The sequence below is a fragment of the Anopheles nili genome, unplaced genomic scaffold, assembly GCF_943737925.1.
Source record: "Anopheles nili unplaced genomic scaffold, idAnoNiliSN_F5_01 U_low_cov_1, whole genome shotgun sequence".
In the NCBI taxonomy this organism is placed as follows: Eukaryota; Metazoa; Arthropoda; class Insecta; order Diptera; family Culicidae; genus Anopheles; species Anopheles nili.
The window spans coordinates 206,816-230,062 of record NW_026525539.1 but is presented as its reverse complement, the minus strand read 5'-3'; the positions used below and the strand labels follow the sequence as shown (position 1 = coordinate 230,062).

Sequence of the window (23,247 nt, the reverse complement as noted above, 5' to 3'; positions counted from 1 at the left end):
CGGATAGTCCTTGATTAAAAACAATTTTCTTTAGTACATCCTTGATCTAAAAAAAATTTTTTTAGTACATCCTCGATCTAAAAAAATTTTTTTAGTACATCCTCGATCTAAAAAAATTTGTTTAGTACATCCTCGATCAAAAAAAATTTTTTTAGTACATCCTCGATCTAAAAAAAAATTTTAAGTACATCCTCGATCTAAAAAAAATTTTTTTAGTACATCCTTGATATGAAAAAATTTTTTTTAGTACATCCTCGATCTAAAAAAATTTTTTTAGTACATCCTCGATCTAAAAAAAATTTTCTAGTACATCCTCGATCTAAAAAAATTTTTTTAGTACATCCTCGATCTAAAAAAAATTTTTTTAGTACATCCTTGATATGAAAAAATTTTTTTAGTACATCCTCGATCAAAAAAAATTTTTTTAGTACATCCTCGACCTAAAAAAAATTTTTTTAGTACATCCTCGATCTAAAAAATTTTTTTAGTACATCCTTGATATGAAAAAATTTTTTTTAGTACATCCTCGATCTAAAAAAATTTTTTTAGTACATCCTTGATATGAAAAAAATTTTTTTAGTACATCCTCGATCAAAAAAAATTTTTTTAGTACATCCTCGATCTAAAAAAAATTTTCTAGTACATCCTCGATCTAAAAAAATTTTTTTAGTACATCCTCGATCTAAAAAAAATTTTTTTAGTACATCCTTGATATGAAAAAATTTTTTTAGTACATCCTCGATCAAAAAAAATTTTTTTAGTACATCCTCGACCTAAAAAAAATTTTTTTAGTACATCCTCGATCTAAAAAAATTTTTTTAGTACATCCTCGATCTAAAAAAATTTTTTTAGTACATCCTCGATCTAAAAAAAATTTTTTAGTACATCCCATTCGCAATCATCCGACGGTGCGGTCCAATCGATCCCAGGTGGAAACCTTTCGCGTACACACCCATTCTCTCTCACTCTGTTACGCTGTCTTTATATTTTTTGTGCGTGTGTGTCACGAAACCAGCCAAGTGCATCTTCGTCCCCGCGAGTGTCCACGAAGGCCTGGTTTTTGTCATTTTATTCCCCACTGTATTGTTTTCCGCGCACATTTCGCGCCCAAGTGTGTAGTTATTCGATTGTCCCTTAAGCGTGTGTGAAGCGCGTGCATTTGCGAAAAAAAAATGTCGTCCAAGGTGCAAGAAAATGGCAGTGCCACCAGCAACCCAAGTACCGCTTCAAGCAACACCAACGCGGAAGCACCCAACACCAGCTCGATGGCCGGGTTGCCTCATCTCGAGTCCCTCGATCGGATGTTGAAGTTGCCGGTGGTGGATGTGACCTGGCAGCAGACGCAAAACGTGTACGGGCGCGTTAAATACAGCAACCCACTGCTGACGTGGGCTCTCGGTACAGCAGAGGATGTCGTGTGTCGAGCTGTCACCATCTCAGCACCACTCGTCCAGAAGCTTGACCGGCCACTCCAGCTGGTGGACCAGACGTTGGTTAAGGGCATCGACAAGCTGGAGGTGAACGCCCCCATCATCAGGGAACAACCGGCCGAGATCTACCAGCAGGCACGTACGAAGGTGATGGAGACGGTCAAGCCACACATCGAGAAGGTGTGTGAATTGCGGTCGGCATCACAACAACGTGCTGCCTCGCTGAAGGATCTCTCCTGGCGTAAGGCGAACGAGGTGTTGGCAACACAGTACGGCACCCTGGCGGTCAACAGCGTCGACACAACGGCACAGCTGGCCGAACGTCTGCTCGACTACTACTTCCCGAAGTCGGAGAGTGACACCGATGACGATAATGTACCCATCTCCGCCAAGGATGATCCCGTGCTGCACACGGTGCAAACCGTTGGCCGGCTCTCGAACAAGCTCGCCCACCGGATCTACCGTACCGTCTCGACACAGGTGAAGTCCCTGCGAAAGGAGGACGTTCGCGATTACGTCGCCACGCTCATCGCCGTGCTGCACCTGACCCAGTACCTCAACTTCATCAACGAGAAGCGGCAGGCGGTCGAGAGTGGCCACAAGGCCACAGTCGGGAAGCCAGGAACAAATCGCGGTCATAAGTATTTTTTGTCAGAATTGCTTGGTTTTTTTGCTTACAAAAAGGTGTTGAATGTGTTGACCAATTACTCATTTAAGACGATTGTTGGAAGTGAACATCCAGAGCGTGCCACTTGTATCTGCATATAGCATGTTGATAACGCCATGCTTCAAGCATTTCATGTACATATGTCATAGCCCCGGGTGCATCGGCACTAATTCTTCACGTTCTACGTTTATGTGTGAATTTTTCACGTTTATTCGTATTTCTTTTAGGACATAAATTGTAATATTAAAAAATATAATAGCTGTGCTTAATATTGAAAAATTGCATTTTAAAATCAAGCGTTATTTCGTCACCCAAAATTTGGGTGACGCGGCACGCAAGGTCTTATAGATGCTTAACGTTTTAGCAAATAATTTGAATTTAGTATGTTTTATTTCAAAAAAAAATCTTCTGTTACTTCTGTTGTTCAAAAATTTAGCTTTTTATTACATCTTCTGCTGTTCATTTGTTCATCTCCTTCATCAATTTCTGCCTTCTCGACTTCATATAAAGCCATGTCTACAGGATTTTCATCATCTGCTGTCCATAGCTCAGGGCCTGTCATACAAGAGTCATCGTCATTCAGAAAGAATTTTTTAACTACTTGAATGTGTCTTCTAAAGCATACACTCGTGATGATTGTTCTTGCGTGAGTGGTTCTGTCCCGTCTGAAGCATTTGTGACGTGAAACTAATGCTTCTTCTCCTACACATCCTCTGGGTACAGGAGAATGTAATATGATGTCTCGTGCATGAGTTGCTGGCACTTTTTTTACCAATTATACAACTCCAAAAACTTTCTATAGGTAGCATTACAATATTTTCCAAATGCTGCAGCATCTACAGACTTCTATAGGCAGCTGATGACTGTAAGAATGTTTCCGAACCTATCGATAAGATCTTCATCAACATCCACAGATGAACTTGCTAAGCTTGGATTGGAAAAAAAAAAATACGTCGACAAACAATTTCCCGCTGTACTGTTTCCGCAAGATCCCGGTCGTGGTTGATTCACTTTCACTCCAAAAGCATTATACAGCTGCTGGCGAACAATTTTTTTTCCGGTTTTCGACCTCTATGGTATCCTCCTTAGTAATCCTCCATTTTTTTCTTACAGTGATACAGTGATAAGAAATGTTCAAAATACATTGGCAAAAAAACCGTAGCCAGCAATGAAGGGGGTGAAATACCGCGGCTCAATGCACATGGAATTGGATTAAAGCCGCTTTCCAGCATCTACAGCTAGATCATTCATCTGTACAGGAGAAGCACTACAAACTGGACACAGCACATGGTTGGATTTCGAGTAATTATTGATCGATCACTTTTCCTATCTATCATGGTTAGCAAAAAATTGAAACTTCAACTCTATACTTTTCCCTCCGCTTAAGCGCACTGTCCTTTTTTTTTTCCGAGGATTTGTAAGTTCACTCTCTATTTCACTTGTCGTTTGAGGTACAAATTCCCTAGTCTCATTTGCCAAAAACCATTGAAATTGGTCTACAAAATCTGTTACTTTGCGCTTTGGTTCTGAACCAAAAGATTGTTTTCTCATCCGTAACCGTCAATAAGGAATAGCTGGACTTAACATGTTGGTGATACTCTGAATGTCCGGCAGAACCGCCCATACCCCAATCGCACAACGATACCAAATTTGCCGAATTTAGCTTCTTTTGTTCCAAAATATTCTTCAAAAACCTCCCGTCGCATCTCTTTTATCCGCCTCTCTGCTGTTACATTTGCTAAAGATTGAACTCTCACTTTCACACTATTTTCGCTCACTTGTATACCTGAGGGAACACATAACGTTTTTCGCCTTTTTGCACTCCTTTATACGCTGGAAATCGTGAAGGATCTTTCGATAAATTATAATCAATCCAAAATCCAAACGCCTCCCTCTCCGTTCGTCAGCTGTGTTTGACTCGGATTTTGCACTTAAGGCGAGTTGGATCGATTCGAACTTATTTGCTTTACGAGCTATTTTGCTTGCAACTTCTAGCACTTCTTCCAAAACTATATATTTTTCACCCAAATCACGCCGATTCTGCGCCGTCTTTGTCGTTTGCCAATAATTTCGAAAGATTTACGAGAGCTCTTCCAACTCTGCTATCATTCTCCTTCTGTGTGTGTGTGCTTTCGCTTCGACATACAATATAAAAAATTTGAATTTAGCCACTTTTGATTATATTTTTCCAATCGCATTCGGTGTCGATTGGATCCATCGTACAATTGTTTTCCATTCACTAAGAGCAATTTTATTCTCTGTCGAACAGACTTTACTAGCAAATTTCTTGTTTTAACCACTTGCAGAATATAATTGCCGTATTTTGTTTTACTGAATTTGAAAGCTTGATTTGCTTTAAAATATCTTTAATGATGAAATAAGCCATGTTGTCTATGTACGTTTTATGTTTCGAATGAACTTAAATGTGAACAAGTAGAACTAATTATATAAGCTATGCGTTCAGCTTAATGTCATCCTACATGCCGTTACGTTACATGGGAATCCCATATATATCATTCAATAAAATTATGCTTTTAATAATCCTTCAATGAGGGGTAACCACTGTTATTGAGGTGGCTTTTTTTTGCCTTACGGGGGGGGGGAGCTTTTCACATATTATGCTAGCATAAAAACTTACCAGCTACCTGTACTATAGACAGCATAATTTTCACTACCCTTGAGTATTATTGAGCCGGTGATGTTTATAAGCTAACATATCTAGCGTCAGTTAACCATGCGGCTCCATATGTAAAAAAAAAGGTTTACCTACAAGATTTGATTTTACAAACGAGTGCGCAAGTGTGCGCAGCTGGAAAACTGACTTTAAAAGTTTTGTTTTAAATATTAAACTAACGTTACTGAACATTTGGCGGTGGTACTTTTTGATACTTTTTTTTTTTTGGATTCATTACCAAAGTTGAAAAACATGTTTTTTTCCCCTCTTTTTATTTTCAAAAAACAATAGTTTTTTTTCTTTTTATTATAAATAAATTTATTTAAATCACTTTACAAACAATGAAAACTTTATAATCTTTCGAACTGCATGCAATTTGCGTATGATATTGTAGAGAAACAGAGCAAAACATCCCACGAAACAAGAACGCTCAATGTCCAGAAGAACCCTGTTATTTTGGCTTTTTCTTAGTCAACTATTTCTTAATTCATCACCATGTTCAAAAATACCCTACCATATATGTAAAAAATTGGACATATGACCGGCTTTTCCCCAACGTGGACTCCTTCTAAACCCCTTCGGAAGTTCACGACACGTGCGTGAACGTGCTGCTGATCGACACGTGGTTCAGCCACCACAAGCTACTGAACGCGAGTTAACACTTCCACTTGGTGTAAGGGTTTTTGGAAAGGTTTCGGATTCCTCGGACAGAGTAACGCGTTGTAGAATTTTGAGCTAAATCTGAGGAATGTCTTTATTTTTACCTTTTTTTGTCTTTTTCTATGCTAAAATGGGATGGATGGCTGAGGCTGACACGTTGTTTTGTTGGCTGATTTATGGTGGTTTTGGAGTACCGGAAGTTTTGGCGGGTGCACATGTTTTATTCGGATTCCAGGGGGGAATTCCAGTACGGGTTTTGGCGGATGCATATGTTCATTCAGGCGCCAGGGTACAGGTGATTAGTTTTTTTTTGTGTCGCTTTAGCAGGTAAGCGGTTGCTTATTCGTCTCAGGCCTTTCCATTATTGTAGATATTGTAAAAAAATAGAGGGTACGTGACGATACGATGCTAACTCGCGCTTACAACGAACGCACACTGAAGAAGAACCTCACCGAAAGCTCACTTTTTGACTTTGGACGCATCGTGCAGGACTCGTTCGATAACCGATGCGTTCGGTTCGGCTACGGTTGGTGCACTGTTAGAAAAACCCTTTTTTTTTCGGATAGTCCTTGATTAAAAACAATTTTCTTTAGTACATCCTTGATCTAAAAAAAATTTTTTTAGTACATCCTCGATCTAAAAAAATTTTTTTAGTACATCCTTGATCTAAAAAACAGTTTTTTAGTACATCCTCGATCTAAAAAAAATTTTTTAGTACATCCTCGATCTAAAAAAATTTTTTTAGTACATCCTCGATCTAAAAAAAATTTTTTTAGTACATCCTCGCTCAAAAAAAATTTTTTTAGTACATCCTCGATCTAAAAAAAATTTTTTTAGTACATCCTCGATCTAAAAAAATTTTTTTAGTACATCCTCGGTCTAAAAAAATTTTTTTAGTACATCCTTGATATGAAAAAAATTTTTTTAGTACATCCTCAATCAAAAAAAATTTTTTTAGTACATCCTCGATCTAAAAAAAAATTTTTTAGTACATCCTTGATATGAAAAAATTTTTTTTAGTACATCCTCGATCTAAAAAAAATTTTTTAGTACATCCTCGATCAAAAAAAATTTTTTTAGTACATCCTCGATCTAAAAAAAATTTTTTTAGTACATCCTCGATCTAAAAAAATTTTTTTAGTACATCCTCGATCTAAAAAAAATTTTTTTAGTACATCCTCGATCAAAAAAAATTTTTTTAGTACATCCTTGATATGAAAAAAATTTTTTTAGTACATCATCGATATGAAAAAAATTTTTTTAGTACATCCTCGATCAAAAAAAATTTTTTTAGTACATCCTCGATCTAAAAAAAAATTTTTTAGTACATCCTTGATATGAAAAAATTTTTTTTAGTACATCCTCGATCTAAAAAAAATTTTTTAGTACATCCTCGATCAAAAAAAATTTTTTTAGTACATCCTCGATCTAAAAAAAATTTTTTTAGTACATCCTTGATATGAAAAAATTTTTTTAGTACATCCTCGATCAAAAAAATTTTTTTTAGTACATCCTCGATCTAAAAAAAATTTTTTTAAGTACATCCTCGATCTAAAAAAATTTTTTTAGTACATCCTCGATCTAAAAAAAATTTTTTTAGTACATCCTCGATTTAAAAAAAAAATTTCTAGTACATCCTCGATCTAAAAAAATTTTTTTAGTACATCCTCGATCTAAAAAAAATTTTTTTAGTACATCCTCGATCTAAAAAAAATTTTTTTAGTACATCCTCGATCTAAAAAAAAAATTTTTAGTACATCCTCGATCTAAAAAAAAAATTTTTAGTACATCCTCGATCTAAAAAAAATTTTTTTAGTACATCCTCGATCTAAAAAAAAAATTTTAGTACATCCTCGATCTAAAAAAAATTTTTTTAGTACATCCTCGATCTAAAAAAAAAATTTTTAGTACATCCTCGATCTAAAAAAATTTTTTTAGTACATCCTCGATCTAAAAAAATTTTTTTAGTACATCCTCGATTTAAAAAAAATTTTTTTAGTACATCCTCGATCAAAAAAAATTTTTTTAGTACATCCTCGATCAAAAAAAATTTTTTTAGCACATCCTTGATATGAAAAAATTTTTTTAGTACATCCTCGATCTAAAAAAATTTTTTTAGTACATCCTTGATCTAAAAAAAATTTTTTTAGTACATCCTCGATCTAAAAAAAATTTTTTTAGTACATCCTCGATCTAAAAAAAATTTTTTAGTGCATCCTCGATCTAAAAAAATTTTTTTAGTACATCCTCGATCTAAAAAAATTTTTTTAGTACATCCTCGATCAAAAAAAAATTTTTTAGTACATCCTTGATATGAAAAAATTTTTTTAGTACATCCTCGATCTAAAAAAATTTTTTTAGTACATCCTTGATCAAAAAACATTTTTTTAGTATATCCTCGATCTAAAAAAAAATTTTTTAGTACATCCTCGATCAAAAAAATTTTTTTAGTACATCCTCGATCTAAAAAAATTTTTTAGTACATCCTCGATCTAAAAAAAATTTTTTTAGTACATCCTCGATCTAAAAAATTTTTTTAGTCATCCTCGATCAAAAAAAATTTTTTTAGTACATCCTCGATCAAAAAAAATTTTTTTAGTACATCCTCGATCTAAAAAAAATTTTTTAGTGCATCCTCGATCTAAAAAAATTTTTTTAGTACATCCTCGATCTAAAAAAATTTTTTTAGTACATCCTCGATCTAAAAAAAATTTTTTTAGTACATCCTCGATCTAAAAAATTTTTTTAGTCATCCTCGATCAAAAAAAATTTTTTTAGTACATCCTCGATCAAAAAAAATTTTTTTAGTACATCCTCGATCTAAAAAAAATTTTTTAGTGCATCCTCGATCTAAAAAAATTTTTTTAGTGCATCCTCGATCTAAAAAAATTTTTTTAGTACATCCTCGATCTAAAAAAATTTTTTTAGTACATCATCGATCTAAAAAAAATTTTTTCAGTACATCCTCGATCTAAATAAATTATTGCAGTACATCCTCGATCTAAAAAAAATTTTTTTAGTACATCCTCGATCTAAAAAAAATTTTTTAGTGCATCCTCGATCTAAAAAAATTTTTTTAGTACATCCTCGATCTAAAAAAATTTTTTTAGTACATCCTCGATCAAAAAAAAATTTTTTAGTACATCCTCGATTTAAAAAAAATTTTTTTAGTACATCCTCGATTTAAAAAAAATTTTTTTAGTACATCCTCGATTTAAAAAAAATTTTTTTAGTACATCCTCGATCTAAAAAAATTTTTTTAGTACATCCTCGATTTAAAAAAAATTTTTTAGTACATCCTCGATCTAAAAAAAATTTTTTTAGTACATCCTCGATCTAAAAAAATTTTTTTAGTACATCCTCGATTTAAAAAAAATTTTTTTAGTACATCCTCGATTTAAAAAAATTTTTTTAGTACATCCTCGATCTAAAAAAATTTTTTTAGTACATCCTCGACCTAAAAAAAATTTTTTTAGTACATCCTCGATCTAAAAAAATTTTTTTAGTACATCCTCGATTTAAAAAAAATTTTTTTAGTACATCCTCGATTTAAAAAAATTTTTTTAGTACATCCTCGATCTAAAAAAATTTTTTTAGTACATCCTCGATTTAAAAAAAAATTTTTTAGTACATCCTCGATTTAAAAAAAATTTTTTTAGTACATCCTCGATTTAAAAAATTTTTTTTAGTACATCCTCGATTTAAAAAAATTTTTTTAGTACATCCTCGATCTAAAAAAATTTTTTTAGTACATCCTCGATTTAAAAAAAATTTTTTTAGTACATCCTCGATTTAAAAAAATTTTTTTAGTACATCCTCGATCTAAAAAAAATTTTTTTAGTACATCCTCGATCTAAAAAAATTTTTTTAGTACATCCTCGACCTAAAAAAAAATTTTTTAGTACATCCTCGACCTAAAAAAAATTTTTTTAGTACATCCTCGATCTAAAAAAATTATTTTAGTACATCCTCGATCTAAAAAAAATTTTTTTAGTACATCCTCGATCTAAAAAAATTTTTTTAGTACATCCTCGATTTAAAAAAAATTTTTTTAGTACATCCTCGATCTAAAAAAATTTTTTTAGTACATCCTCGACCTAAAAAAAATTTTTTAGTACATCCTCGATCTAAAAAAATTTTTTTAGTACATCCTCGACCTAAAAAAAATTTATTTAGTACATCCTCGACCTAAAAAAAATTTTTTTAGTACATCCTCGATCTAAAAAAATTTTTTTAGTACATCCTCGATTTAAAAAAAATTTTTTTAGTACATCCTCGATTTAAAAAAATTTTTTTAGTACATCCTCGATTTAAAAAAAATTTTTTTAGCACATCCTCGATCTAAAAAAATTTTTTTAGTACATCCTCGATCTAAAAAAAATTTTTTTAGTACATCCTCGATTTAAAAAAATTTTTTTAGTACATCCTCGATCTAAAAAAATTTTTTTAGTACATCCTCGATTTAAAAAAAATTTTTTAGTACATCCTCGATCTAAAAAAAAATTTTTTAGTACATCCTCGATCTAAAAAAATTTTTTTAGTACATCCTCGATTTAAAAAAAATTTTTTTAGTACATCCTCGATTTAAAAAAATTTTTTTAGTACATCCTCGATTTAAAAAAAATTTTTTTAGTACATCCTCGATCTAAAAAAATTTTTTTAGTACATCCTCGATTTAAAAAAATTTTTTTAGTACATCCTCGATTTAAAAAAAATTTTTTTAGTACATCCTCGATCTAAAAAAATTTTTTTAGTACATCCTCGATTTAAAAAAAATTTTTTTAGTACATCCTCGATCTAAAAAAATTTTTTTAGTACATCCTCGATTTAAAAAAATTTTTTTAGTACATCCTCGATTAAAAAAAAATTTTTTTAGTACATCCTCGATCTAAAAAAATTTTTTTAGTACATCCTCGATCTAAAAAAAATTTTTTTAGTACATCCTCGATTTAAAAAAATTTTTTTAGTACATCCTCGATCTAAAAAAATTTTTTTAGTACATCCTCGATTTAAAAAAAATTTTTTAGTACATCCTCGATCTAAAAAAAATTTTTTTAGTACATCCTCGATCTAAAAAAATTTTTTTAGTACATCCTCGATTTAAAAAAAATTTTTTTAGTACATCCTCGATTTAAAAAAATTTTTTTAGTACATCCTCGATTTAAAAAAAATTTTTTTAGTACATCCTCGATCTAAAAAAATTTTTTTAGTACATCCTCGATCTAAAAAAAATTTTTTTAGTACATCCTTGATCTAAAAAAATTTTTTTAGTACATCCTCGACCTAAAAAAAAATTTTTTAGTACATCCTCGACCTAAAAAAAATTTTTTTAGTACATCCTCGATCTAAAAAAATTTTTTTAGTACATCCTCGATCTAAAAAAAATTTTTTTAGTACATCCTCGATCTGAAAAAAATTTTTTAGTACATCCTCGATTTAAAAAAAATTTTTTTAGTACATCCTCGATCTAAAAAAATTTTTTTAGTACATCCTCGACCTAAAAAAAATTTTTTTAGTACATCCTCGGTCTAAAAAAATTTTTTTAGTACATCCTCGACCTAAAAAAAATTTTTTTAGTACATCCTCGATCTAAAAAAATTTTTTTAGTACATCCTCGATTTAAAAAAAATTTTTTTAGTACATCCTCGATTTAAAAAAATTTTTTTAGTACATCCTCGATTTAAAAAAAATTTTTTTAGTACATCCTCGATCTAAAAAAATTTTTTTAGTACATCCTCGATCTAAAAAAAATTTTTTTAGTACATCCTCGATTTAAAAAAATTTTTTTAGTACATCCTCGATCTAAAAAAATTTTTTTAGTACATCCTCGATCTAAAAAAATTTTTTTAGTACATCCTCGATTTAAAAAAAATTTTTTTAGTACATCCTCGATTTAAAAAAAATTTTTTTAGTACATCCTCGATTTAAAAAAATTTTTTTAGTACATCCTCGATCTAAAAAAATTTTTTTAGTACATCCTCGATTTAAAAAAAATTTTTTAGTACATCCTCGACCTAAAAAAAATTTTTTTAGTACATCCTCGATCTAAAAAAATTTTTTTAGTACATCCTCGATTTAAAAAAAATTTTTTTAGTACATCCTCGATCTAAAAAAATTTTTTTAGTACATCCTCGATCTAAAAAAAATTTTTTTAGTACATCCTTGATATGAAAAAATTTTTTTTAGTACATCCTCGGTTTAAAAAAAATTTTTTAGTACATCCTCGATCTAAAAAAAATTTTTTTAGTACATCCTCGATCTAAAAAAATTTTTTTAGTACATCCTCGATTTAAAAAAATTTTTTTAGTACATCCTCGATCTAAAAAAATTTTTTTAGTACATCCTCGATTTAAAAAAAATTTTTTTAGTACATCCTCGATTTAAAAAAATTTTTTTAGTACATCCTCGATCTAAAAAAATTTTTTTAGTACATCCTCGATTTAAAAAAAATTTTTTAGTACATCCTCGATCTAAAAAAAATTTTTTTAGTACATCCTCGATCTAAAAAAATTTTTTTAGTACATCCTCGATTTAAAAAAAATTTTTTTTGTACATCCTCGATCTAAAAAAATTTTTTTAGTACATCCTCGATCTAAAAAAAATTTTTTTAGTACATCCTTGATATGAAAAAATTTTTTTTAGTACATCCTCGGTTTAAAAAAAATTTTTTAGTACATCCTCGATCTAAAAAAAATTTTTTTAGCACATCCTCGATCTAAAAAAATTTTTTTAGTACATCCTCGATTTAAAAAAAATTTTTTTAGTACATCCTCGATCTAAAAAAATTTTTTAGTACATCCTCGATTTAAAAAAAATTTTTTAGTACATCCTCGATCTAAAAAAAATTTTTTTAGCACATCCTCGATCTAAAAAAATTTTTTTAGTACATCCTCGATTTAAAAAAAAAATTTTTAGTACATCCTCGATCTAAAAAAATTTTTTTAGTACATCCTCGATCTAAAAAAAATTTTTTTAGTACATCCTCGATCTAAAAAAATTTTTTTAGTACATCCTCGATTTAAAAAAAATTTTTTTAGTACATCCTCGATTTAAAAAAATTTTTTTAGTACATCCTCGATCTAAAAAAAATTTTTTTAGTACATTCTCGATCTAAAAAAATTTTTTTAGTACATCCTCGACCTAAAAAAAATTTTTTTAGTACATCCTCGATCTAAAAAAATTTTTTTAGTACATCCTTGATCTAAAAAATTTTTTTAGTACATCCTCGATTTAAAAACTTTTTTTTAGTACATCCTCGATTTAAAAAAAATTTTTTTAGTACATCCTCGATCTAAAAAAAATTTTTAAGTACATCCTCGATCTAAAAAAATTTTTTTAGTACATCCTCGACCTAAAAAAAATTTTTTTAGTACATCCTCGATCTAAAAAAAAATTTTTTAGTACATCCTCGATCTAAAAAAATTTTTTTAGTACATCCTCGATTTAAAAAAAATTTTTTTAGTACATCCTCGATCTAAAAAAATTTTTTTAGTACATCCTCGACCTAAAAAAAATTTTTTTAGTACATCCTCGATCTAAAAAAATTTTTTTAGTACATCCTCGACCTAAAAAAAATTTTTTTTGTACATCCTCGATCTAAAAAAATTTTTTAGTACATCCTCGATTTAAAAAAAATTTTTTTAGTACATCCTCGATCTAAAAAAATTTTTTTAGTACATCCTCGATTTAAAAAAAATTTTTTTAGTACATCCTCGATTTAAAAAAAATTTTTTAGTACATCCTCGATCTAAAAAAATTTTTTTAGTACATCCTCGATTTAAAAAAAAATTTTTTAGTACATCCTCGATCTAAAAAAATTTTTTTAGTACATCCTCGATTTAAAAAAAATTTTTTTAGTACATCCTCGATCTAAAAAAATTTTTTTAGTACATCCTCGACCTAAAAAAAATTTTTTTAGTACATCCTCGATCTAAAAAAATTTTTTTAGTACATCCTCGATCTAAAAAAAATTTTTTTAGTACATCCCCGATCTAAAAAAATTTTTTTAGTACATCCTCGATTTAAAAAAAAATTTTTTAGTACATCCTCGATCTAAAAAAATTTTTTTAGTACATCCTCGATCTAAAAAAAATTTTTTTAGTACATCCTTGATATGAAAAAATTTTTTTTAGTACATCCTCGATTTAAAAAAAATTTTTTAGTACATCCTCGATCTAAAAAAAATTTTTTTAGTACATCCTCGATCTAAAAAAATTTTTTTAGTACATCCTCGATTTACAAAAAAATTTTTTTAGTACATCCTCGATCTAAAAAAATTTTTTTAGTACATCCTCGATTTAAAAAAAATTTTTTTAGTACATCCTCGATTTAAAAAAATTTTTTTAGTACATCCTCGATCTAAAAAAATTTTTTAAGTACATCCTCGATTTAAAAAAAATTTTTTAGTACATCCTCGACCTAAAAAAAATTTTTTTAGTACATCCTCGATCTAAAAAAATTTTTTTAGTACATCCTCGATCTAAAAAAAATTTTTTTAGTACATCCTTGATATGAAAAAATTTTTTTTAGTACATCCTCGATTTAAAAAAAATTTTTTAGTACATCCTCGATCTAAAAAAAATTTTTTTAGCACATCCTCGATCTAAAAAAATTTTTTTAGTACATCCTCGATTTAAAAAAAATTTTTTTAGTACATCCTCGATCTAAAAAAATTTTTTTAGTACATCCTCGATCTAAAAAAAATTTTTTTAGTACATCCTCGATCTAAAAAAATTTTTTTAGTACATCCTCGATTTAAAAAAAATTTTTTTAGTACATCCTCGATTTAAAAAAATTTTTTTAGTACATCCTCGATCTAAAAAAAATTTTTTTTGTACATCCTCGATCTAAAAAAATTTTTTTAGTACATCCTCGACATAAAAAAAATTTTTTTAGTACATCCTCGATCTAAAAAAATTTTTTTAGTACATCCTTGATCTAAAAAATTTTTTTAGTACATCCTCGATTTAAAAAAATTTTTTTAGTACATCCTTGATATGAAAAAATTTTTTTTAGTACATCCTCGATCTAAAAAAAATTTTTTAGTACATCCTCGATTTAAAAAAAAATTTTTTAGTTCATCCTCGATCTAAAAAAATTTTTTTAGTACATCCTCGATTTAAAAAAAATTTTTTTAGTACATCCTCGATCTAAAAAAATTTTTTTAGTACATCCTCGATCTAAAAAAAATTTTTTTAGTACATCCTCGATCTAAAAAAATTTTTTTAGTACATCCTCGATTTAAAAAAAATTTTTTTAGTACATCCTCGATTTAAAAAAATTTTTTTAGTACATCCTCGATCTAAAAAAAATTTTTTTAGTACATCCTCGATCTTAAAAAAATTTTTTAGTACATCCTCGACATAAAAAAAATTTTTTTAGTACATCCTCGATCTAAAAAAATTTTTTTAGTACATCCTTGATCTAAAAAATTTTTTTAGCACATCCTCGATTTAAAAAAATTTTTTTAGTACATCCTTGATATGAAAAAATTTTTTTTAGTACATCCTCGATCTAAAAAAAATTTTTTAGTACATCCTCGATTTAAAAAAAAATTTTTTAGTACATCCTCGATATAAAAAAATTTTTTTAGTACATCCTCGATTTAAAAAAAATTTTTTTAGTACATCCTCGATCTAAAAAAATTTTTTTAGTACATCCTCGACCTAAAAAAAATTTTTTTAGTACATCCTCGATCTAAAAAAATTTTTTTAGTACATCCTCGACCTAAAAAAATTTTTTTAGTACATCCTCGATCTAAAAAAATTTTTTTAGTACATCCTCGATTTAAAAAAAATTTTTTTAGTACATCCTCGATCTAAAAAAATTTTTTTAGTACATCCTCGATTTAAAAAAAATTTTTTTAGTACATCCTCGATCTAAAAAAAATTTTTTTAGTACATCCTCGATCTAAAAAAATTTTTTTAGTACATCCTCGATTTAAAAAAATTTTTTTTAGTACATCCTCGATTTAAAAAAAATATTTTTAGTACATCCTCGATTTAAAAAAATTTTTATAGTACATCCTCGATCTAAAAAAATTTTTTTAGTACATCCTCGATTTAAAAAAAATTTTTTTAGTACATCCTCGATCTAAAAAAATTTTTTTAGTACATCCTCGACCTAAAAAAAATTTTTTTAGTACATCCTCGATCTAAAAAAATTTTTTTTAGGTCGAGGATGTACTAAAAAAATTTTTTTAGATCGAGGATGTACTAAAAAAATTTTTTTTAGGTCGAGGATGTACTAAAAAAATTTTTTTAGATCGAGGATGTACTAAAAAAATTTTTTTTAGATCGAGGATGTACTAAAAAAAATTTTTTTAGATCGAGGATGTACTAAAAAATTTTTTTTAAATCGAGGATGTACTAAAAAAAATTTTTTCATATCAAGGATGTACTAAAAAATTTTTTTTAGATCGAGGATGTACTAAAAAATTTTTTTTAGATCGAGGATGTACTAAAAAAATTTTTTTAAATCGAGGATGTACTAAAAAAATTTTTTTTAAATCGAGGATGTACTAAAAAAATTTTTTTAGATCGAGGATGTACTAAAAAAATTTTTTTTAGATCGAGGATGTACTAAAAAAATTTTTTTAGATCGAGGATGTACTAAAAAAATTTTTTTTAGGTCGAGGATGTACTAAAAAAATTTTTTTAGATCGAGGATGTACTAAAAAAATTTTTTTTAGATCGAGGATGTACTAAAAAATTTTTTTTAGATCGAGGATGTACTAAAAAAATTTTTTTTAGATCGAGGATGTACTAAAAAAATTTTTTTAAATCGAGGATGTACTAAAAAAATTTTTTTTAAATCGAGGATGTACTAAAAAAATTTTTTTAGATCGAGGATGTACTAAAAAAATTTTTTTTAGGTCGAGGATGTACTAAAAAAATTTTTTTAGATCGAGGATGTACTAAAAAAATTTTTTTTAGGTCGAGGATGTACTAAAAAATTTTTTTTAGATCGAGGATGTACTAAAAAAATTTTTTTTAGATCGAGGATGTACTAAAAAATTTTTTTCAAATCGAGGATGTACTAAAAAAAATTTTTTCATATCAAGGATGTACTAAAAAAATTTTTTTTAGATCGAGGATGTACTAAAAAAATTTTTTTAGATCGAGGATGTACTAAAAAATTTTTTTTAAATCGAGGATGTATTAAAAAAATTTTTTTAGATCGAGGATGTACTAAAAAAATTTTTTGTAGATCGAGGATGTACTAAAAAATTTTTTTTAAATCGAGGATGTACTAAAAAAATTTTTTCATATCAAGGATGTACTAAAAAAATTTTTTTTAAATCGAGGACGTACTAAAAAAATTTTTTTAGATCGAGGATGTGCTAAAAAAATTTTTTTTAGATCGAGGATGTACTAAAAAATTTTTTTTAAATCGAGGATGTACTAAAAAAAAATTTTTCATATCAAGGATGTACTAAAAAAATTTTTTTTAGATCGAGGATGTACTAAAAAAATTTTTTTAGATCGAGGATGTACTAAAAAAATTTTTTTTAAATCGAGGATGTACTAAAAAAATTTTTTTAGATCGAGGATGTACTAAAAAAATTTTTTTTAGGTCGAGGATGTACTAAAAAAATTTTTTTAGATCGAGGATGTACTAAAAAAATTTTTTTTAGGTCGAGGATGTACTAAAAAAATTTTTTTAGATCGAGGATGTACTAAAAAAATTTTTTTTAGATCGAGGATGTACTAAAAAAATTTTTTTAGATCGAGGATGTACTAAAAAAATTTTTTTTAGATCGAGGATGTACTAAAAAATTTTTTTTAAATCGAGGATGTACTAAAAAAAATTTTTTCATATCAAGGATGTACTAAAAAAATTTTTTTAGATCGAGGATGTACTAAAAAAATTTTTTTTAGATCGAGGATGTACTAAAAAATTTTTTTTAAATCGAGGATGTACTAAAAAAAATTTTTTCATATCAAGGATGTACTAAAAAAATTTTTTTTAGATCGAGGATGTACTAAAAAAATTTTTTTAGATCGAGGATGTACTAAAAAAATTTTTTTTAAATCGAGGATGTACTAAAAAAATTTTTTTAGATCGAGGATGTACTAAAAAAATTTTTTCATATCAAGGATGTACTAAAAAAATTTTTTTAGATCGAGGATGTACTAAAAAAATTTTTTTTAGATCGAGGATGTACTAAAAAATTTTTTTTAAATCGAGGATGTACTAAAAAAAATTTTTTCATATCAAGGATGTACTAAAAAAATTTTTTTTAGATCGAGGATGTACTAAAAAAATTTTTTTAGATCGAGGATGTACTAAAAAAATTTTTTTTAAATCGAGGATGTACTAAAAAAATTTTTTTAGATCGAGGATGTACTAAAAAAATTTTTTTTAGGTCGAGGATGTGCTAAAAAAATTTTTTTAGATCGAGGATGTACTAAAAAAATTTTTTTTAGATCGAGGATGTACTAAAAAAATTTTTTTAGATCGAGGATGTACTAAAAAATTTTTTTTTAAATCGAGGATGTACTAAAAAATTTTTTTTAGATCGAGGATGTACTAAAAAAATTTTTTCATATCAAGGATGTACTAAAAAAATTTTTTTAGATCGAGGATGTACTAAAAAAATTTTTTTTAGATCGAGGATGTACTAAAAAATTTTTTTTAAATCGAGGATGTACTATAAAAAATTTTTTCATATCAAGGATGTACTAAAAAAATTTTTTTTAGATCGAGGATGTACTAAAAAAATTTTTTTAGATCGAGGATGTACTAAAAAAATTTTTTTTAAATCGAGGATGTACTAAAAAAATTTTTTTAGATCGAGGATGTACTAAAAAAATTTTTTTTAGGTCGAGGATGTACTAAAAAAATTTTTTTAGATCGAGGATGTACTAAAAAATTTTTTTTAAATCGAGGATGTACTAAAAAAATTTTTTTAGATCGAGGATGTACTAAAAAAATTTTTTTAAATCGAGGATGTACTAAAAAAATTTTTTTTAAATCGAGGATGTACTAAAAAAATTTTTTTAGATCGAGGATGTACTAAAAAAATTTTTTTTTAAATCGAGGATGTACTAAAAAAATTTTTTTAGATCGAGGATGTACTAAAAAAATTTTTTTTAAATCGAGGATGTACTAAAAAAATTTTTTTAGATCGAGGATGTACTAAAAAAATTTTTTTTAAATCGAGGATGTACTAAAAAAATTTTTTTAGATCGAGGATGTACTAAAAAAATTTTTTTTAGGTCGAGGATGTACTAAAAAAATTTTTTTAGATCGAGGATGTACTAAAAAAATTTTTTTTAGGTCGAGGATGTACTAAAAAAATTTTTTTAGATCGAGGATGTACTAAAAAAATTTTTTTTAGATCGAGGATGTACTAAAAAAATTTTTTTAGATCGAGGATGTACTAAAAAAATTTTTTTTAGATCGAGGATGTACTAAAAAATTTTTTTTAAATCGAGGATGTACTAAAAAAAATTTTTTCATATCAAGGATGTACTAAAAAAATTTTTTTTAGATCGAGGATGTACTAAAAAAATTTTTTTAGATCGAGGATGTACTAAAAAATTTTTTTTTAAATCGAGGATGTACTAAAAAATTTTTTTTAGATCGAGGATGTACTAAAAAAATTTTTTCATATCAAGGATGTACTAAAAAAATTTTTTTAGATCGAGGATGTACTAAAAAAATTTTTTTTAGATCGAGGATGTACTAAAAAATTTTTTTTAAATCGAGGATGTACTAAAAAAAATTTTTTCATATCAAGGATGTACTAAAAAAATTTTTTTTAGATCGAGGATGTACTAAAAAAATTTTTTTAGATCGAGGATGTACTAAAAAAATTTTTTTTAAATCGAGGATGTACTAAAAAAATTTTTTTAGATCGAGGATGTACTAAAAAAATTTTTTTTAGGTCGAGGATGTACTAAAAAAATTTTTTTAGATCGAGGATGTACTAAAAAATTTTTTTTAAATCGAGGATGTACTAAAAAATTTTTTTAGATCGAGGATGTACTAAAAAAATTTTTTTAAATCGAGGATGTACTAAAAAAATTTTTTTTAAATCGAGGATGTACTAAAAAAATTTTTTTAGATCGAGGATGTACTAAAAAAATTTTTTTTTAAATCGAGGATGTACTAAAAAAATTTTTTTAGATCGAGGATGTACTAAAAAAATTTTTTTTAAATCGAGGATGTACTAAAAAAATTTTTTTAGATCGAGGATGTACTAAAAAAATTTTTTTAAATCGAGGATGTACTAAAAAAATTTTTTTTAAATCGAGGATGTACTAAAAAAATTTTTTTAGATCGAGGATGTACTAAAAAAATTTTTTTAAATCGAGGATGTACTAAAAAAATTTTTTTTAAATCGAGGATGTACTAAAAAAATTTTTTTAGATCGAGGATGTACTAAAAAAATTTTTTTTAGGTCGAGGATGTACTAAAAAAATTTTTTTAGGTCGAGGATGTACTAAAAAAATTTTTTTAGATCGAGGATGTACTAAAAAAATTTTTTTTAGGTCGAGGATGTACTAAAAAAATTTTTTTAGATCGAGGATGTACTAAAAAAATTTTTTTTAGATCGAGGATGTGCTAAAAAAATTTTTTTAAATCGAGGATGTACTAAAAAAATTTTTTTTAAATCGAGGATGTACTAAAAAAATTTTTTTAGATCGAGGATGTACTAAAAAAATTTTTTTTAGGTCGAGGATGTACTAAAAAAATTTTTTTAGATCGAGGATGTACTAAAAAAATTTTTTTTAAATCGAGGATGTACTAAAAAATTTTTTTTAGATCGAGGATGTACTAAAAAAAATTTTTTCATATCAAGGATGTACTAAAAAAATTTTTTTAGATCGAGGATGTACTAAAAAAATTTTTTTTAGATCGAGGATGTACTAAAAAATTTTTTTTAAATCGAGGATGTACTAAAAAAAATTTTTTCATATCAAGGATGTACTAAAAAAATTTTTTTAGATCGAGGATGTACTAAAAAAATTTTTTTTAGATCGAGGATGTACTAAAAAAATTTTTTTTAGGTCGAGGATGTACTAAAAAAATTTTTTTAGATCGAGGATGTACTAAAAAAATTTTTTTTAGGTCGAGGATGTACTAAAAAAATTTTTTTAGATCGAGGATGTACTAAAAAAATTTTTTTAGATCGAGGATGTACTAAAAAAATTTTTTTAAATCGAGGATGTACTAAAAAAATTTTTTTTAAATCGAGGATGTACTAAAAAAATTTTTTTAGATCGAGGATGTACTAAAAAAATTTTTTTTAGATCGAGGATGTACTAAAAAAATTTTTTTAGATCGAGGATGCGCTAAAAAAATTTTTTTTAGATCGAGGATGTACTAAAAATTTTTTTTTAAATCGAGGATGTACTAAAAAAAATTTTTTCATATCAAGGATGTACTAAAAAAATTTTTTTTAGATCGAGGATGTACTAAAAAAATTTTTTTAGATCGAGGATGTACTAAAAAATTTTTTTTTAAATCGAGGATGTACTAAAAAAATTTTTTTAGATCGAGGATGTACTAAAAAAATTTTTTTTAGGTCGAGGATGTACTAAAAAAATTTTTTTAGATCGAGGATGTACTAGAAAAATTTTTTTAGGTCGAGGATGTACTAAAAAAATTTTTTTAGATCGAGGATGTACTAAAAAAATTTTTTTTAGATCGAGGATGTACTAAAAAAATTTTTTTAGATCGAGGATGTACTAAAAAAATTTTTTTTAGATCGAGGATGTACTAAAAAATTTTTTTTAAATCGAGGATGTACTAAAAAAAATTTTTTGATATCAAGGATGTACTAAAAAATTTTTTTTTAGATCGAGGATGTACTAAAAAAATTTTTTTAGATCGAGGATGTACTAAAAAATTTTTTTTTAAATCGAGGATGTACTAAAAAATTTTGTTTAGATCGAGGATGTACTAAAAAAAATTTTTTCATATCAAGGATGTACTAAAAAAATTTTTTTAGATCGAGGATGTACTAAAAAAATTTTTTTTAGATCGAGGATGTACTAAAAAATTTTTTTTAAATCGAGGATGTACTAAAAAAAATTTTTTCATATCAAGGATGTACTAAAAAAATTTTTTTTAGATCGAGGATGTACTAAAAAAATTTTTTTAGATCTAGGATGTACTAAAAAAATTTTTTTTAAATCGAGGATGTACTAAAAAAATTTTTTTAGATCGAGGATGTACTAAAAAAATTTTTTTTAGGTCGAGGATGTACTAAAAAAATTTTTTTAGATCGAGGATGTACTAAAAAAATTTTTTTTAGGTCGAGGATGTACTAAAAAAATTTTTTTAGATCGAGGATGTACTAAAAAAATTTTTTTTAAATCATGGATGTACTAAAAAAATTTTTTTAGATCGAGGATGTACTAAAAAAATTTTTTTAAATCGAGGATGTACTAAAAAAATTTTTTTTAAATCGAGGATGTACTAAAAAATTTTTTTTAGATCGAGGATGTACTAAAAAAATTTTTTTTAAATCGAGGATGTACTAAAAAAATTTTTTTAGATCGAGGATGTACTAAAAAAATTTTTTTTAAATCGAGGATGTACTAAAAAAATTTTTTTAGATCAAGGATGTACTAAAAAAATTTTTTTAAATCGAGGATGTACTAAAAAAATTTTTTTTAAATCGAGGATGTACTAAAAAAATTTTTTTAGATCGAGGATGTACTAAAAAAATTTTTTTAGATCGAGGATGTACTAAAAAAATTTTTTTTAAATCGAGGATGTACTAAAAAAATTTTTTTAGATCGAGGATGTACTAAAAAAATTTTTTTTAGGTCGAGGATGTACTAAAAAAATTTTTTTTAGGTCGAGGATGTACTAAAAAAATTTTTTTAGATCGAGGATGTACTAAAAAAATTTTTTTTAGGTCGAGGATGTACTAAAAAAATTTTTTTAGATCGAGGATGTACTAAAAAAATTTTTTTTAGATCGAGGATGTACTAAAAAAATTTTTTTAAATCGAGGATGTAGTAAAAAAATTTTTTTTAAATCGAGGATATACTAAAAAAATTTTTTTAGATCGAGGATGTACTAAAAAAATTTTTTTTAGGTCGAGGATGTACTAAAAAAATTTTTTTAGATCGAGGATGTACTAAAAAAATTTTTTTTAGGTCGAGGATGTACTAAAAAAATTTTTTTAGATCGAGGATGTACTAAAAAAATTTTTTTTAGATCGAGGATGTACTAAAAAAATTTTTTTAAATCGAGGATGTACTAAAAAAATTTTTTTTAAATCGAGGATGTACTAAAAAAATTTTTTTAGATCGAGGATGTACTAAAAAAATTTTTTTTAGATCGAGGATGTACTAAAAAAATTTTTTTAGATCGAGGATGTACTAAAAAAATTTTTTTTAAATCGAGGATGTACTAAAAAAATTTTTTTAGATCGAGGATGTACTAAAAAAATTTTTTTTAGATCGAGGATGTACTAAAAAAATTTTTTTAGATCGAGGATGTACTAAAAAAATTTTTTTTAGGTCGAGGATGTACTAAAAAAATTTTTTTTAGGTCGAGGATGTACTAAAAAAATTTTTTTAGATCGAGGATGTACTAAAAAAATTTTTTTTAGATCGAGGATGTACTAAAAAAATTCTTTTAAATCGAGGATGTACTAAAAAAATTTTTTTTAAATCGAGGATGTACTAAAAAAATTTTTTTAGATCGAGGATGTACTAAAAAATTTTTTTTAAATCGAGGATGTACTAAAAAAAATTTTTTCATATCAAGGATGTATTAAAAAAATTTTTTTTAGATCGAGGATGTACTAAAAAAATTTTTTTAAATCGAGGATGTACTAAAAAAATTTT

General features: G+C 26.7%; 2 protein-coding genes across 2 annotated transcripts in view; both read left to right on the top strand.

Annotated features, from left to right (window-relative positions):
• The first annotated feature begins 1,172 nt into the window (after positions 1-1,172).
• Positions 1,173-2,331, top strand: LOC128730057 (lipid storage droplets surface-binding protein 2-like). The gene is made up of 2 exons (XM_053823131.1): positions 1,173-2,071; positions 2,325-2,331. Exons 1-2 carry the CDS (start codon positions 1,173-1,175, stop codon positions 2,329-2,331), a joined length of 906 nt encoding a protein of 301 aa, XP_053679106.1.
• A 2,150-nt stretch (positions 2,332-4,481) lies between these two features.
• The window catches only part of LOC128730056 (uncharacterized), a 61,303-nt gene continuing 42,537 nt past the window's right edge, over positions 4,482-23,247 (top strand). Inside the window, 1 exon segment of the mRNA XM_053823130.1 lies at positions 4,482-4,492. Coding sequence (XP_053679105.1) covers positions 4,482-4,492 — 11 coding nt within the window.